Source organism: Chlorocebus sabaeus, chromosome 21 (assembly GCF_047675955.1).
Source record: "Chlorocebus sabaeus isolate Y175 chromosome 21, mChlSab1.0.hap1, whole genome shotgun sequence".
Lineage (NCBI taxonomy): Eukaryota > Metazoa > Chordata > Mammalia > Primates > Cercopithecidae > Chlorocebus > Chlorocebus sabaeus.
In genome coordinates this window covers 108,637,370-108,653,143 of record NC_132924.1, presented here as the reverse complement: position 1 = coordinate 108,653,143, position 15,774 = coordinate 108,637,370, and the positions used below count along the sequence as shown (strand labels likewise).

The window sequence follows — 15,774 nt, the reverse complement described above, 5'->3', positions numbered from 1 at the left end:
CACATTTACTCACTCACTCACCATGTGTAAAGTACTGGTAAGATTACACTGTAGTAAGGAAAAACATTAATCATAATCATACATAAATGTAAAATCTGGTCAGGCGCAGTGGCTCACGCCTGTAATCCCACCACTTTGAGAGGCCAAGGCAGGCAGATCACGAGGTCAGGAGATCAAGACCATCCTGGCTAACACAGTGAAACCCCATCTCTACCAAAAATACAAAAAATTAGCCAGGCATGATGGCATGCGCCTGTAGTCCCAGCTACTCAGGAGGCTGAGGCAGGAGAATCGCTTGAACACGGGAGGCGGAGGTTGCAGTGAGCCGAGATCACACCACTGCACTCCAGCCTGGGCAACAGAGTAAGACTCCATCTTAAAAAAAAAAAAAAGTAAAATCCGACTGTGGTCAGGACATGAAGGATGTGAAGGAGAGGTAGCCAGGGCAAGAGATCACATTATAGGGGAATCTGACTTAGCGAAGAGGCAGGAGGAGAGAATTATCCATGAGGAAGTGATAACTAGGCTGAAATCTGAAGAACAAAAGTGGTAGTTAACTGACAGGTGGGAGGTGAAGACATGCATTCCAGGAAGAGGACATGTGGGTTTCTATGGCAAGAAGGAATGCGACATGTCAAAGAACTCAAAAGGCCAAGAGAGCTGCAGTACAGAAAACGGGTTTGGCAAGATCATCACGTAGGGCTCACTTGCCCATGTTAAAGAATTTTTTTTTTTTTTTTTTTTTTGAGACGGAGTCTCGCTCTGTCGCCGCTCTGTCGCCAAGGCTGGAGTGCAGTGGCGCGATCTGGGCTTACTGCAAGCTCCGCCTCCCAGGTTCACACCATTCTCCTGCCTCAGCCTCCCAAGTAGCTGGGACTACAGGCGCCCGCCACCTCGCCCGGCTAATTTTTTTGTATTTTTTTTTAGTAGAGACGGGGTTACACTGTGTTAGCCAGGATGGTCTCGATCTCCTGACCTCGTGATCCACCCGTCTCAGCCTCCCAAAGTGCTGGGATTACAGGCTTGAGCCACCGCGCCCGGCCCATGTTAAAGAATTTTGATGGCTGGGCGTGGTGGCTCAGGCCTGTAATCTCAGCGCTTTGGGACACCGAGGCAGGCAGATCACAAGGTCAGGGGATAAAGACCATCCTGGCCAACATGGTGAAACCTTATTTCTACTAAAAATACAAAAATTAGCTGGGCGTCGTGGTGCACGCCTGTAGTCCCAGCTACTCAGGAGGCTGAGGCAAGAGAATCGCTTGAACCCAGGAGGCAGAGGTTTCAGTGAGCCAATATCACGCCACTGCACTCCAGCCTGGTGATAGAGGCAGACTCCGTCTCAAAAAAAAAAAAAAAAAAAGATTTTGGTTTTTACTCTAAAAGATCAAGTCAAACGAAGATTTAAAATATGAGGACTTTTTGCTCATGCCTATAATTCTAGCACTTTGGGAGGCCGAGGTGGGTGAATCATTGGAGGTCAGGAGTTTGAGGCCAGCCTGGCCAACATAGTGAAACCCTATCTCTACTAAAAATACAAAAATTAGCCAGGTGTGGTGGCAGGCGCCTGTAATCCTAGCTGCTTAGGGAGGCTGAGGCAGGAGAATCTCTTGAATCTGGGAGGCAAAGGTTGCAGTGAGCTGAGATCATGCCACTGTACTACAGTCTGGGCAACAGAATAAGCCCGTCTCAAAATAAAAATAAATAAATAAATAAATAATTTTTTTAAAAAGGGACTTTCTGAACTACAAGAAACAGAAGTTAACCCTATTGAGAGCTGTTTACAAGAATGGAAGAGACCAGAATGGGTGAAGGAATAGTAGGTATGAAGAGGGAGTCAGTGGGCTGGGCACAGCGGCTCAGGCCTGTAATCCAGCTACTAGGGAGGCTGAGGCAGGAGAATGGTTTAAACTTGGGAGGTGGAGGCTGCAGTGAGCTGAGACTGCACCACTGAACTCCAGCCTAGGCAGAGAGAGGGAGGCAGGGAGGAAGGGAGGGAGGAAGGAAGGAGATGGAGTCAGTGAATACTAACAAATCTTTTGACAGGTTTGACTAGGAAGAGGACAGTAAGTGGAGTGAGGCATGAGATTATTAGTGGGGAGAAAGGAAAGAGCAAGACAGAGAAGTGAATATATAAGACAAAAAAAGGGTAACAGAAGAAGAACACGATGGGTGGGATTTACATTAGATAGGAAGACAGAGGAAAACTGATTCAAAAGGATGCAGACACACCTAGGTTTATAGGTTTGAGAGTAAATAAAGGGAGTTTATGCATGTTGGCTCCTATTTTTTCTGTGACTAGAAGTCTGAGGGTTTAGTTAGTCGCAGGTTAAAGATTTGAAGAGTGTGGAAAGGTCTGAAGTAGTCACTGCTGTGAATGGACGAGGTAACCAGACTATCACAGAAGGACTGCCAAGCAGTGTTAATAGTTGCTTATTCACAAGTACGTGAGTGTACTCAGCCGGGTTGATACAGGTCACAAGACCAGTTGTTATACAGCTGAAATACAAGCATAGGTCTTTTTTTTTTTTTTTTTAGACAGAGTCACGCTCTGTCGCCCAGGCTGGAGCGCAATGGCATGATCTTGGCTCACTGCAACCTCTGCCTCCTAGGTTGAAGCGATTCTCCTGCCTCAGTCTCCCAAATGTCTGGGATTACAGACACTTGCCATCATGCCAGGCTAATTTTTGTATTTTTGTAGAGACAGGGTTTCACCATGTTGGCCAGGCTGGTCTCGAACTTCTGACCTCAGTGATCTGCCTACTTCAGCCTCCCAAAGTGCTGGGATTACAGGCATGAGCCACCACACCCGACCAGCCATAGGTCTTAGAACTCTACAATCTCTATATTTTTTCCTTACAACTCTAAGATGTTTGATTTTTTAAAACTAATTTAAAGGAAGCACATAACACAGAATGCAATCTCCACAAATTTTAAGTGTACAGTTCAGCAGTGTTAAGTATATTCACATTGTGCAACAGATCTTCAAAGCTTTTTTCATCTTGCAAAATAGAAACTCTATGCCCCCTAAACAACTCCCCATTTTCCCCTTTCCCAGCTCCTGGCAACCACCATTCTACTTTCTGTTTCTATGAGTTTGACTACTTCAGATACCTCATATAAGTAGAATCATGCAGTATTTGTGTCTTGTGACTGGCTTATTTCACTTAGTATGTCCTCAAGATTCATCCACATTGTTTTCTGTGACAGGATTTCCTTCCTCTTAAGGCTGCATAAAGATATTATGTATATGCATGTATATGTTATGTATATGCATATACATTATGTATATTGCATGTATATGACACATTTCCTTTATCCACTCAACTCGACATTCATTACTTGATGGAAAAAGAGTTCCTTCCCTACGGCGTTTAGTTTTTTTAAAAAAACCACCTCCTGACTCTTGGCTTTTAAAAATGTTTCCTATGTTGCCAATTAAACACTCTTGACACAAGGCTTTGTACACTCTTTGTATACAATGTACACTCTTTGCTGCTGTTGGCAACTCCTTTTCCCTCCAATGATTCGTTTAATAATTATAATAGCTTAGGGAGTATGTACTAAAGAAATGTATATAGGCCAGGCACAGTGGCTCAAGTCTGTAATCCCAGCACTTTGGGGAGGCCGAGGTAGGCGGATCACCTGGGGTCAGGAGTTTGAGACCAGTCTAGCCAAGATGGTGAAACCCTGTCTCTACTAAAAATACAAAAAAATTGGCCAGGCGCAGTGGCTCACGCCTGTAATCCCAACACTTTGGGAGGCTGAGGGGGGCAAATCACGGGATCAGGAGCTCGAGACCAGCCTGGCCAATATGGTGAAACTCCTTCTCTACAACAAATTCAAAAAATTAGCTGGGTGTAGTGGCGGGCGCCTGTAATCCCAGCCACTCAGGAGGCTGAGGTAGGAGAATCGCTTGAACTTGGGAGGCGGATGTTGCAGGGAGCCGCGATCGTACCACTACACTCCAGCCCGGGGAACAGAATGAGACTCTGTCTCCAAAAAAAAAAATGGCTGGGCGCGGTGGCTCACGCCTGTAATCCCAGCACTTTGGGAGGCCAAGACGGGCGGATCACGAGGTTAGGAGATCGAGACCATCCTGGCTCACACGGTTAAACTCCGTCTCTACTAAAAATACAAAAAAAAATTAGCCGGGCGCGGTGGCGGGCGCCTGTAGTCCCAACCACTCCGGAGGCTGAGGCAGGAGAATGGCGTGAACCCGGGAGGCGGAGCTTGCAGTGAGTGGAGATCGCGCCACTGCACTCCAGCCTGGACGACAGAGAGAGACTCCGTCTCAAAATAATAATAATAATAATTAGCCAGGCTAGCCAAGCATGGTGGCAGGCGCCTGTAACCCCAGTTACTTCGGAGGCTGAGGCAGGAGAATTGCTGGAACCCGGGAGGTGGAGGCTGCAGTGAGCCGAGATCATGCTACTGCACTCCAGCCTGGGTGACAGGGTGAGACTCCATCTCAAAAAAAGAAAAAAAAGAAAGGAAAAGAAATGTATATACCCTGCGCACTGGCTCACACCTGTAAACCTACCACTTTGGGAGGCCGAGGCAGAGGGATCGCGTGAGGACAGCAGTTCGAGATCAGCCTAGCCAACATGGAGAAACCCCGCGTCTACTAAAAATACAAAAATTAGCCCAGCGTGGTGGCGCGTGCCTGTAATTCCAGCTACTCGGGAGGCTGAGGCAGGAGAATTGCTTGAACCTGGGAGGCAGAGGTTGCAGCGAGCCGAGATCGCATCAGCCAGAGCAAGACCCCATCTCAAAAACAAAAAATTAAAAAATAAAATAAAATAGAGAAATTATATATAACCACACGTATAACACGCAACCCTTACTTTTAAGCATATCTAATTGGGAAGGAAGGACAGCAATATTAAGCATGTAACTTCATTACTAACCTTCTAATATATACGTCTAATATCATAAAATGAATTAGGTTGTGCTTAAGTAGTAGCACTAGGTAGTTTAAGCACCTAAGACTGGCTTAGAATCATTAGATGTTTAACTCTGGGGACATTATGTAACTATCTGAAGTCTCTATTTCCAAATCTATAAAATGGTGTATTTAACAGCAACTACTCCAAAGGTGTACAAATGGCAACTGAATGAGATAAGCACAATAATAAGCATAAAGCTGGGATATAGTATGTGCTCAGTAAACATAGCTTTCATTATAATTTATCACAGCGTTTCTGAAATGATTTGATTTACAAAACAGATTTAGCCAACTTTTCGAGAATATCAGTCCTGTGGAAAATAGAACCAATACTTTAAAAAATGACTGTAAAGAAACAGAAAATGCACCCAGGAAAGAGTCCTTCTAAGTGAGATTCTTACAAGCATTTACCACACAGATGTACTCTTAATCTTGCCCGCGAAGTTCTGAGCATCTCAACCGAGGCATTAACATTCTAAGCGCCAAATTCTTTTCCCGGACTGCTCTGCCCATGAAGGACTTTCTGCATCCTTGCCCCGCCTACTATGCGACAGCAGCGTACCCCAGGAAATATGACAATCAAAATGCACTCACTCATTCAAACACCACTGGAGGGCGGTACCGCCCGAATTGAGAATCACCAAAAGAGGATCCACCCCAAATCTTCCAGAGTTCCTTTACTACCTTCTAGATTCAATTCGACCTCGAAAATCTACAGCTCCAAAGGTACAAGAACATCCAGGGCCTCACCACACCCGCAGAGTTAGGAGACGTCCGCTGAAGCCCCGCCACCCTCTTCCTGACCACCTTTCAGATGGCCGACTTCATAATCGGGAGTATTCGCTGCCTGCAAGATCTCCCACCCTCTAAGAACACCGGCGCCTACTTTCAGCCTCTGCTCGTGGCTGGAAAATATCTCGGGTCCTCTGGCTTCACTGCTGAAGACCTGACGCTATTCCGGCGAAATCTGGACCACAGACGCACAGTGGAACTTGGGGGTGAGGGGCCCAGGCTCAGCCCTGGGCTGTGAGAGATTAAACACCTGGGTCCAGCGGCCCAAGCCTCACTGCCTCGACTCTCAAACCCCAACTCAAGGGCTAGAGCCGCAGCACCGACGCGCGCCATTCAAACTGGGGAGGGGTGAGACTCTAGGCCCAGAATTAGGGAAAAGCAGGCACCGCACATAAGTTGCGTCCTAGACTCCGAGAAACCCCACGGTCTCGTCTCTCCCTAAAGACCTGGTCATCGCTCAGCCCAATCGTCTCCTTTCTGTCTGGCCACACTTACCCGAATTTACCGCCAAAGGCGTCGCCATCTTAGAGGCGCACTAACAGAGCCCTTCTGCCGCATGGAGGCCCCAGGAAGGGGTGAGGCTGCCCTGAGTAAGCCTGAACAAAAAGGCACCACGCTGTCCCCTCCACGCTGGGCCGTCCCAGGCGTACAGAAGGCTCCAGAATCTGCTCTGGGTCACAAGCATCAATTTTCATTGGGATTATTCCCATTCAAATAAGGCGATGGCAACCACTTCAGAGACACGAGGTCCTCGATCCGACGTTCATCGTGTAGTGCATCCTGGGACTTGTAGTTTCTTTGTAATGATGAATTGGTTAAGTGGAGAGGAAAATGTAAAGTGGAATAGAAAAAGATATTCTGAGAGTAGTTATTAAAATGACGCCCACTTATGAGATTATAAAAGCCGTAAATTCAAATCATTAGCTCCGTTTCAAGTTAAATCTTCCTTACAGTGGGGAGTGAAGTGTGAAGTGTCTACACCTCAAAAAGTCATTGACCAGTTAAAAACTAAGTTTCCGTGACATTTCAATTTACCAAGTATGTTGTGTCAACATAGTTGCGTAGAGCGAAACAAATCATAATTTTTAACTATAAAATTTTCAAATGGATACAAAATTAGCATAGCGAACACGCAGCATCAATAACGTGGCCAATTTCCCACCACGGCAGCCCCAACTCACCCTTACCACCCCAGCACCCTATCCTCCCCACCCCCCGCCCCCGATTATTTTGAAACAAATTCCAGACATATCGTTTCATAATCACCAAGTATTTTTCTACCTGAGCAACCAAAGTAGCTGAACTCTCTTTCTTCAGTTGTTAAATTTTAGTTTGCTGATTTTCAAACTAAAATATAATCATTGCTATTTACAGCTATGTATTAAGAATTTTACAGCCATTATTTCATTTAATCCCTGCAAACTATTCTATTGGGAAAATGATCTGATTATAGCTATGTCAGCGATGTTCCATGTGCCTTACAATCTCATTGTATCAACTCTCCATCATTCCCATTTCACTGTTGGAAATCAGAATCAAATAATTTAGACAAAAGCACAGGGTATGTTAACAATATCCAGAACTGGCTGGGCGCGATGGCTCATGCCTATAATCCCAGCACTTTGGGAGGCCAAGGTGGGCGGATCACTTAAGGTCAGGTGTTTGAGACCAGCCTGGGCAGCATGGTGAAACCCCGTCTCTACTAAAAATATAAAAATTAGCCAGGCGTGGCGGCACGCACCTGTAACCCCCAGCTGTTCGGGAGGCTGAGGCAGGAGAATCCCTTGAACCTGGGAGGTGGAGGTTGCAGTGAGCTGAGATCATACCACTGCACTCCAGCCTAGGCAACAGAGTGAGTGAGACTCCATTTCAAACAAACAAACAAAAAAGAATATCCAGAACAGAACATTTATTATTTTGGACAAATAATATCAAGTGACACAATGTACATTAGGTTTGAAACACAAAAGTCACTGGTGATTTTTTTCCAGAAGTCATTGTTATATAGAGACAAATGCCAAACTACAATTAAAGTGGTTTTAAGGAGTGAAGTGGGGAAGAGAGAAAGTAAAGGCAAAGGAATATTTCAAGAAGTTTATCATGAAACTGAGAAGAATACTGTGCAGGAACTTGACAGGAAGTGGCATTCAAAGATTTCTCTCTCAGCACAACTGTTACCAGCCTTTCCCTCTCCACACACACTTTTTAAGCCCACACATTTCCCTCTCAGTAGATAACTTTGCTTTCTATAAAGTAACTCTTTAACTTCCAGCAAGTCCTCTTCACCCATCATTACACTTTACAAGTATTCTCTCACAGGATTCTTCGATTCGTAGCAACTGGGATATTGCCATCATAAACCCTTCTAAAATTGCTCTTGGTATGTTTACCAGTGATCAGTCATCAAATTCCATGGGCACTTTTCTGAATTATGATAGTTATAGGCCGGGCACAGTGGCTCACGCCTGTAATCCTAGCACTGTGGGAGGCCAAGGTGGGAGGATCACCTGAGGTCAAGAGTTCGCGACCAGCCTGGCCAACATGGTGAAACCTTCTCTCTACTAAAAATACAAAGTTATCTGGGCGTGGTGACAGACTCCTGTAATCCCAGCTACTTGGGAGACTAAGGCAGGAGAATTGCTTGAACCCCAGAGACAGAGGTTGCAGTGAGCTGAGATCGCGCCATTGCACTCCAGCCTGGGTAATAGAGTAAAAACCCTGTCTCAAAAAAAAAGAAAAAAGAAAAAAGAAAAGAAAAAGAAAAAGAAAAGAAAGAAAGAAAGAAAGAGAGAAAAGAAAAGAAAAAAGAAAGAAAATTATATTATCCTGTGGCTACTGGGGCACCACTGATACTGGTTTTCCTCCTCTTTCCAGTTCATTTTTAGTGTTTTACATGGACTTCTCTTCCTCTTCTACTCACTAAATCTAGCTCTTCCCCTGTGGTCATCTCTAGTTTCTGTCCTTTCATTCTACATGCCTTCTCCGGGACATCTTACGGTTTCTTACTACCACGTGCTTGCTGATGAATTCTGTTTGTATCTCTAGTCCGATCCTCTCTCCTGAGCTTCAGATTTGTATAACCAACTGTCCAGTTCATTTCTATATTGATTGTCACACAGGCATTTCAAAACCAGCATGTCTGAAACGTAAATGATCACTTTTCCCCTAAAACTCTGCCCCTGTATTCACCCAGTTGCCGAAATCAGAAACCTGGGATTCTTTCTGTATTCTTCCTTCAATTATCAAATCCTGTTCATTCTACCTCACAAATATTTCTTGAACTGTTTTCCTCTTCTCTGCTTTCTATGCCATTGTTCAAGTCTCATCTTCTTAAACTTGGTATTTTGCAATAGGCTTCTCATTTGTCTTTCTTATTTCCATCTGATCTTCCTTTCATGGACTCCCAAGGTGATTTTTATTTTTTATTTTATTTTATTAATTTATTAATTTATTTCAAGACGGAGTTTCCTTCTGTCACTGGAGTGCAGTGGCGCAATCTTGGCTCACTGCAGCCTCCACCTCCCGGGTTCAAGCAATTCTTGTGCCTCAGCCTCCTGAGTAGCTGGGATTACAGGCGCACTTCACCACATCCAGCTAATTTTTGTATTTTTAGTAGATGGGGGTAGGGGTTTTGCCATGTTGGCCAGGCTGGTCTCGAGCTCTTGACCTTGGCTTCCCAAAACACTGGAATTACAGGCATGAGTTACTGCGCCCAGCCTGAAAGTGATTTTTAAATACAAAAAACATGGCCAGGCATGGTGGCTTACGCCTATAATCCCAGCACTTTGGGAGGCCAAGATGGGCTGATCACCTGAGGTCAGGAGTTCGAGACCAGCCTGACCAACATGGAGAAACTCTGTCTCTACTAAAAATACAAAATTAGCTGGGCATGGTGGCGCATGCCTGTAATCCCAGCTACTCGGGAGGCTGAGGCAGGAGAATGGCGTCAACCGGGGAGCCTTGTTCTTCAGCCTTTCACACTCTTCCTCAAGAGCCCTTTACTCTAATCATTCTGAACTGTTTATTATCCCCAAGTACAGCATGCTTTCTTTTGCCGTGTATCAATGTCTTTGCACCTGTTATTCTGTCCTCCTGAATTGCCCTTCTTTCCCTTCCTTATCCACCTGTGACCACCCACCAAGTTAACCTCCAAACATGATCTGCTCTCAAAGTCTCAGGGCCTGTGTTAATGCTGTCTTCATGATGCTCTCCTTGATCCCTCCCCCATCAAATTCAGGTGTTTCTTTGCCTACAGACCTATTGCACTTTTTCCCACCTTTATTACGGCCCAATGTGCTATGACAATTGTCTCCTCACTAAAACTGTTAGCTTCTTGTGGTAGATTGTTATTAAAAGGTCCTCAGTGAATCACAGGTCCCTGAATTTAAGCCAATGTGTAATCATCTGCCACATTGAATCTGGGTTGGCCTTTGACTTGCTTGGACCAGAAGAATGCAGAGGAAGTGATGTTGGGCACTTCCAAGTCCAGGATTTAAGAGACCTTGTTACTTCCTTTTTGCTCTTTTGCCCACGTAAGGAAACTCAAACTTGTCTTTTTGAGGATGAAAGACCATGAGGAGAGAGGCCTAGCCAGCCCTTAGCCATTCAAGACCCTAGCTGAAATGTTGAACATTAGTGAGGCTATCTTGGATCCTCAGTACTAGTTGATCCACCAACTGACTGTAAATGCATAAGTGAGTCCAGACCGGATTGTAGAATTGTGAGCAAGTAAATGGCTATTGTTTCAAGTCACCGTTTCGTGATTTGTTATGCCCAAGAAATAACTGATATACTCCTAGAAAGCAACAGCTGTGTCTTTTTATATTTATATTCCATGCTCCTACCACATCTCTGGCTTGCAGTTACAATTCAGAAAAATAATCTGCAGAGTTTGGTGCTTCCACTGCCTGCTGGGAGAGACCACATACAATTGTGATGAAGTGCACAGGACTTAGAGCCAGGCTTCCCGAATTCAGATTGTGTTTCAGTTACTTATTAGCTATGAAACCCTCCTGACTACCTTGGCTTTTTCCTTTCTGAATAGGGTGACAATATTGGTACCTATATCATAGGGTTGTTAAGGAACTTATTTGTAAAGTCCTTAAAATAAGTCTGACATGTAGTGCTACATGAGTATTTGTTAAATAAAAATAAACTATTTTTAAGGCCAAATAGGTATAAATGGAGGTATAATTAAATACTCAGGATTAGCTTAACTAAGTTGTTAGAGTACACTGCAGACATGGCAGCGTTCAGCAGTTAAATAGTTGTGCCCCAGTCTAATCGATCCATTACTGGTAACTTCCCTTATTACCCTCGGTGAATTGAGTTTCAACCTATGCACAAAGTTATTTGAGATCTTAAAATAAGGACAGCTAATTCTTATTTGGAGTCAGGGAAATGAAAATTAGGGGAAATTATATGAAGTAAGTCACATTTGAATGGACAGATGATAAGACTTTACATAGTCATGAAAGTGTATGGGATAGGGAGAAGGGAAATAGACCAGTGAAAAAGTGACAAAGCTCAAGGTTTGGGATTTACGGAGCTACAACAACTCCTCTGGACAAGACTTACAAATTTAGACGAGTTTCAAGCTCTGTAATTTTCCGTATGGGCCCAGTGGAGGACCCAAACACAACTGGTCCACCCCCCGTCAGTGGCCAGCTATAGACTGTAGTTGCAGATCCACTGACCTTGTGATACTGGCAGTATCTGGTGGAGGAGGGACCCACAGCGTGATGCAGCAAATGGGTCCTGTGTAAGAGCTTCCTTCCATAGGCCGGATCATCCCAGCAGCCTCTTAACCAGCCCTTCTGCCTCCAGTCTCACCTATTTCCAGTTCACCTTCCATCCTATTAGAAGGCTCAAAGCCAAGCTATGTTTGTACAAAGAACAAGAAACCATAGCCCAGGCACAGTGGTTTAAGCCTGTAATCCCGGCACTTTGGGAGGCCAAGGTAAGCTGATCACCTGAGGTCAGGATTTTGAGACCAACCTGGCCAACATGGCGAAACTCCATCTCCACCAGGCATGGTGGTGCGTGCCTGTAATTCCAGCTACTCGGGAGTTTGAGGTGGGAGAATTGCTTGAACCTGGGAGGCGGAGGTTACAGTGAGCCCAGATCGCACCACTGCGCTCCAGCCTGGGCGACAGAGTGAGATTCTGTCTCAAAAAAAAATAGAAAATAAAAAGAGGACTTTTCCTGCATAAGCTCTTTTTATATTTAAAAAAAAAAAAAAAAAAAAAAAAGTGAAGCTATGTTTGTACAAAGAACAAGAAACCATAAACCGGGCATGGTGGTTTAGCTGTTTGGGAGGCCGAGGCAGGCAAATCACCTGAGGTCAGGAGTTCAAGACCAGCCTGACCAACATGATGAAACCCAATTTCAACTAAAAATACAAAGATTAGCCAGGCATGGTGGTGTGCGCCTGTAATCTCAGCTACTCGGGAGGTTGAGGCATGAGAATCACTTGAATCTGGGAGGCAGAGGCTGCAGTAAGCCAAGATCGTGCCACTGCACTCCAGCCTGGGCAACAGAGTGAGACTCTGTCTCAAAAAAAAAGTATTAATTGAAATAAACTGCACACTTCAGGACATGAGGCAAACTCAGAATCTTTGTGGGTGCTATCTTCTCTTTCTAGAACACCTTTAGCTGCTTCATCTGGTTAGTCTTTCTTGGCCATCAAGCCTCAACCCAAGCATCACCTTCCCCCACTGCATTTCTACCCCCAGATTGGATTAAATGCCCATCCCATAACGTATTGTTATTTTTCTTAACTCTGTCCCTTTGGACTGAAGCTCCACATAGAATAGAGGTACTCAATAGGTAGTCAATAAAAGTTTGTTGAATGAAAGGATGGCAAAAGATCAAGCTGCTGTCTACTACCCATTGCCAGACTATATCATGGGCTCTTTGAAGACTCTTCATAAACCAACATCTCTCTTGCAAGTACTTGAAAACTCTAGGATAAGAAGGCTGGGTCCCTCATTTCCTGCTACATGAACTATCAATGTGGAACTGAAGGAGGCAAGGTATTTCCTCTTTCCTTCTGTGTCAGGTCCTTGGTCCTGACAAGGGCATGTGCCACCATGGAGCATGATGTAAAACAGGAAATCAGGTAGGAGTAGAATACTATAAAAGTGCTGGTTACAAAGTCAACTTATATAATCAGAAAGAACCTGCGACAGGCTCCCTGCCTCATGCCTGTAATTCCAGCACTTTGAGAGGCCAAGGCGGGTGGATCACCTGAGGCCAGGAGTTTGAGACTAGCCTAGCCAATAAAATGAAAGCCCGTCTCTACCAAAAAGTACAAAAATTTTCGGGGCATGGCCCATGCCTGTAGTCCCAGCTACTCAGAAGGCTCAGGCAGGAGAATCGCTTGAACCTGGGAGACAGAGGTTGCAGTGAGCTGAGATCACACCACTGCACTCCAGCTTGGGTGACAGAGTGAGAGTCCGTCTCAAAAAAAGAGGAAAGAATCTGGATTGTCCTCTGGGAATTAGCATGAATACTTGCCTCCAGCCCTGGGCAGCAGTGCATGGAGGAGAGTGGGGAGCTCCTGAGGAAAGCAGAATTCTGTCTGAGTGTGACGAAAGAGCAGAGGCTTCGTCCTATCCAAAGACTCAAAGTGAAGCTATGTTTGTACAAGGAACAAGAAAGCATAAATTGAAATAAACTGCTGTACTGTTCAAGACATGATGCAAACCCAGAAACAAGGGACAATAGACAATATTCCCAAGTGAAAACAAAAGCAAAAAGTAAGTAAATAGAGAAAGAAGTTTTGCTTGTTTGTTTGTTTGTTTTGAGATGGAGTCTCTCTCCCGTCGTGCAGGCTGGAGTGCAGTGGCACGATCTCGGCTCACTGCAACCTCCACCTCCCAGGTTCAAGCGATTCTCCTTCCTCAGCCTCCCGAGTAGCTGGGATGAAAGACGTGCGCCACCATACCTGGCTAATTTTTGTATTTTTAGTAGAGACGGGGTTTTTCCATGTTAGCCAGACTGGTCTCGAACTCCTGACCTCACCCACCTCGGCCTCCCAAAGTGCTAGGATTACAAGTATGAACCACTGCGCCTGGCAGAGAAAGAAGATTTTTAAGAAAGATTCCAGATTCACATGAAGCTGTGTGTGCACCATTTCTCTTCTTCCCTTGGCTCAGGCCAGTTCTTCAGTGATATGTATTTTGCATCTTCTCTTCCCACATTATGGGAGAATTGAGAATTCAAGAAGATAATGATCACCAGAGGAAGGCAGCTCGTGCTGGTGGAGTTGAAAAGAGACTCCTGAGACATACTGCCCTGAAATTAAATGTCTACTTCACCCATGACTTACTGTGTGTTATCAAGCAAGCTATGCAACTTCTGTGAGCCTGAGTTTCCTCATCGATTAAAATAGAAATAATAATACTTTCCAATAATACTTGGATTGCTGTAAAGATTCAGTGAAATAACATGAATTTAATATAAAGTACTAGTAATAGGATGATCCAACTGAAGAATGATGAAGGTAAAGTATAGGGATTAAAGAAAGGAAAAAAGGAGCTATTGAATGAAATGTCTGATAAAAATGTATTAATTCAGTACTAATAACAGTATAGCATGAGTGATTCTATTAATGAAGTTCCCATGGCAGTGTTCACCACATTGCACAACTATATACATTTTAAATTGCACATTTAGTAAGCACACAATTAGTAATAAGACTAATTTAAATGCTTTCAAAATTAGATAGAAAATTGATGTGGCTGCAGCAACTTGGAGTTGAATTTTTTTTTTTTTTTTTTTTTTTTTTTGAGACGGAGTCGCGCTCTGTCACCCAGGCTGGAGTGCAGTGGTGTAATCTCAGCTCACTGCAAGCTGCGCCTCCCGGATTCATGCCATTCTCCTGCCTCAGCCTCCCGAGTAGCTGGGACTACAGGCACCCACCACCATGCCCGGCTAATTTTTTTTTTTTTGTATTTTTAGTAGAGACAGGGTTTCACCATGTTAGCCAGGATGGTCTTGATCTCCTGACCTTGTGATCCACCCGCCTTGGCATCCCAAAGTGCTGGGATGGAGTTGAATTTTACCATAATTTTAAGGTTTCAAACTCCAGCCATAAGCATGACAACTCCATAGCAAGGCAGTCATTTTAAAGTTTAATTTAAGAAGAAAAATGGTACTATCCAGCATTGAAATGTTCTTGCTCCTTGGTTTCTTAAATTAACTCTGCATAGTACCTATAGCAAGGCTGAGGTACTCATTCTCATATTTTTTATTGTGGTAAAAATATACATAATTAAAAATTAACCATGTAAACCTTTTTTTTTTTTTTTTTTTTTTTTTTGAGACAGAGTCTTGCTCTGTCACCCAGACTGGAGTGCAAAGGCACCGACTCAGCTCACTACAACCCACACCTCCCGGGTTCAAGTGATTCTCCTGCCTCAGTCTCCTGAGTAGCTGGGACTACAGGTGCGTGCCACCACACCCAGCTAATTTTAGTATTTTTAGTAGAGACAGGGTTTCACTATATTGACCAGGCTGGTCTTGAACTCCTGACCTCGCGATCCGCCCGCCTCAGCCTCCCAAAGTGCTGGGATTACAGACGTGAGCCACCGTGCCCTTCTTTTTGTCTTTTTCTTTTCTTTTCTTTTTGTGGAGAACAGGGTCTCGCTATATTGCCCAGGCAGGTCTTGAACTCTGGGCTCAAGCCATCCTCCCACCTCTGCCTCCCTGAGAGCTGGGATTACAGGTGTGAACCACTGTGCCCAGCCAATTTAAACCATTTTTAAGTGTACACTTCTGTGGCATTAAGTACATTCACACTCTCCTGCAACCATCCTCACCATCTGTCTCCAAAACATTTTCATTGTCCCAAGTGAAATTCTATACCCATTAAATACTAGCTCCCATCCCTCCCTTGCTGCAGCCCTGGGCAACTAATATTCTATTTTTTTCTCTCTAGGCATTTGAATACTCGAGGTACCTCATATAGCTGGAGTCATACAGTATTTGCCTTTTGGTGGTATATTTTCATTTAGCATAATGTCTTCAAAGTT

At 44.4% G+C, this 15,774-nt stretch overlaps 1 protein-coding gene across 2 annotated transcripts in view; it reads right to left on the bottom strand.

Moving 5' to 3' along the window:
* Positions 1-6,447, bottom strand: part of NUP205 (nucleoporin 205) — a 99,063-nt gene extending 92,616 nt beyond the window's left edge. For both annotated transcript variants that reach the window (XM_037991118.2, XM_037991119.2), the window contains exon 1: positions 6,233-6,447. In XM_037991118.2, the coding sequence (XP_037847046.2) occupies positions 6,233-6,260 (28 nt within the window). In that variant the 5' untranslated portion in view covers positions 6,261-6,447. The remainder of the gene's footprint in view (positions 1-6,232) is intronic.
* Positions 6,448-15,774: the final 9,327 nt, after the last annotated feature.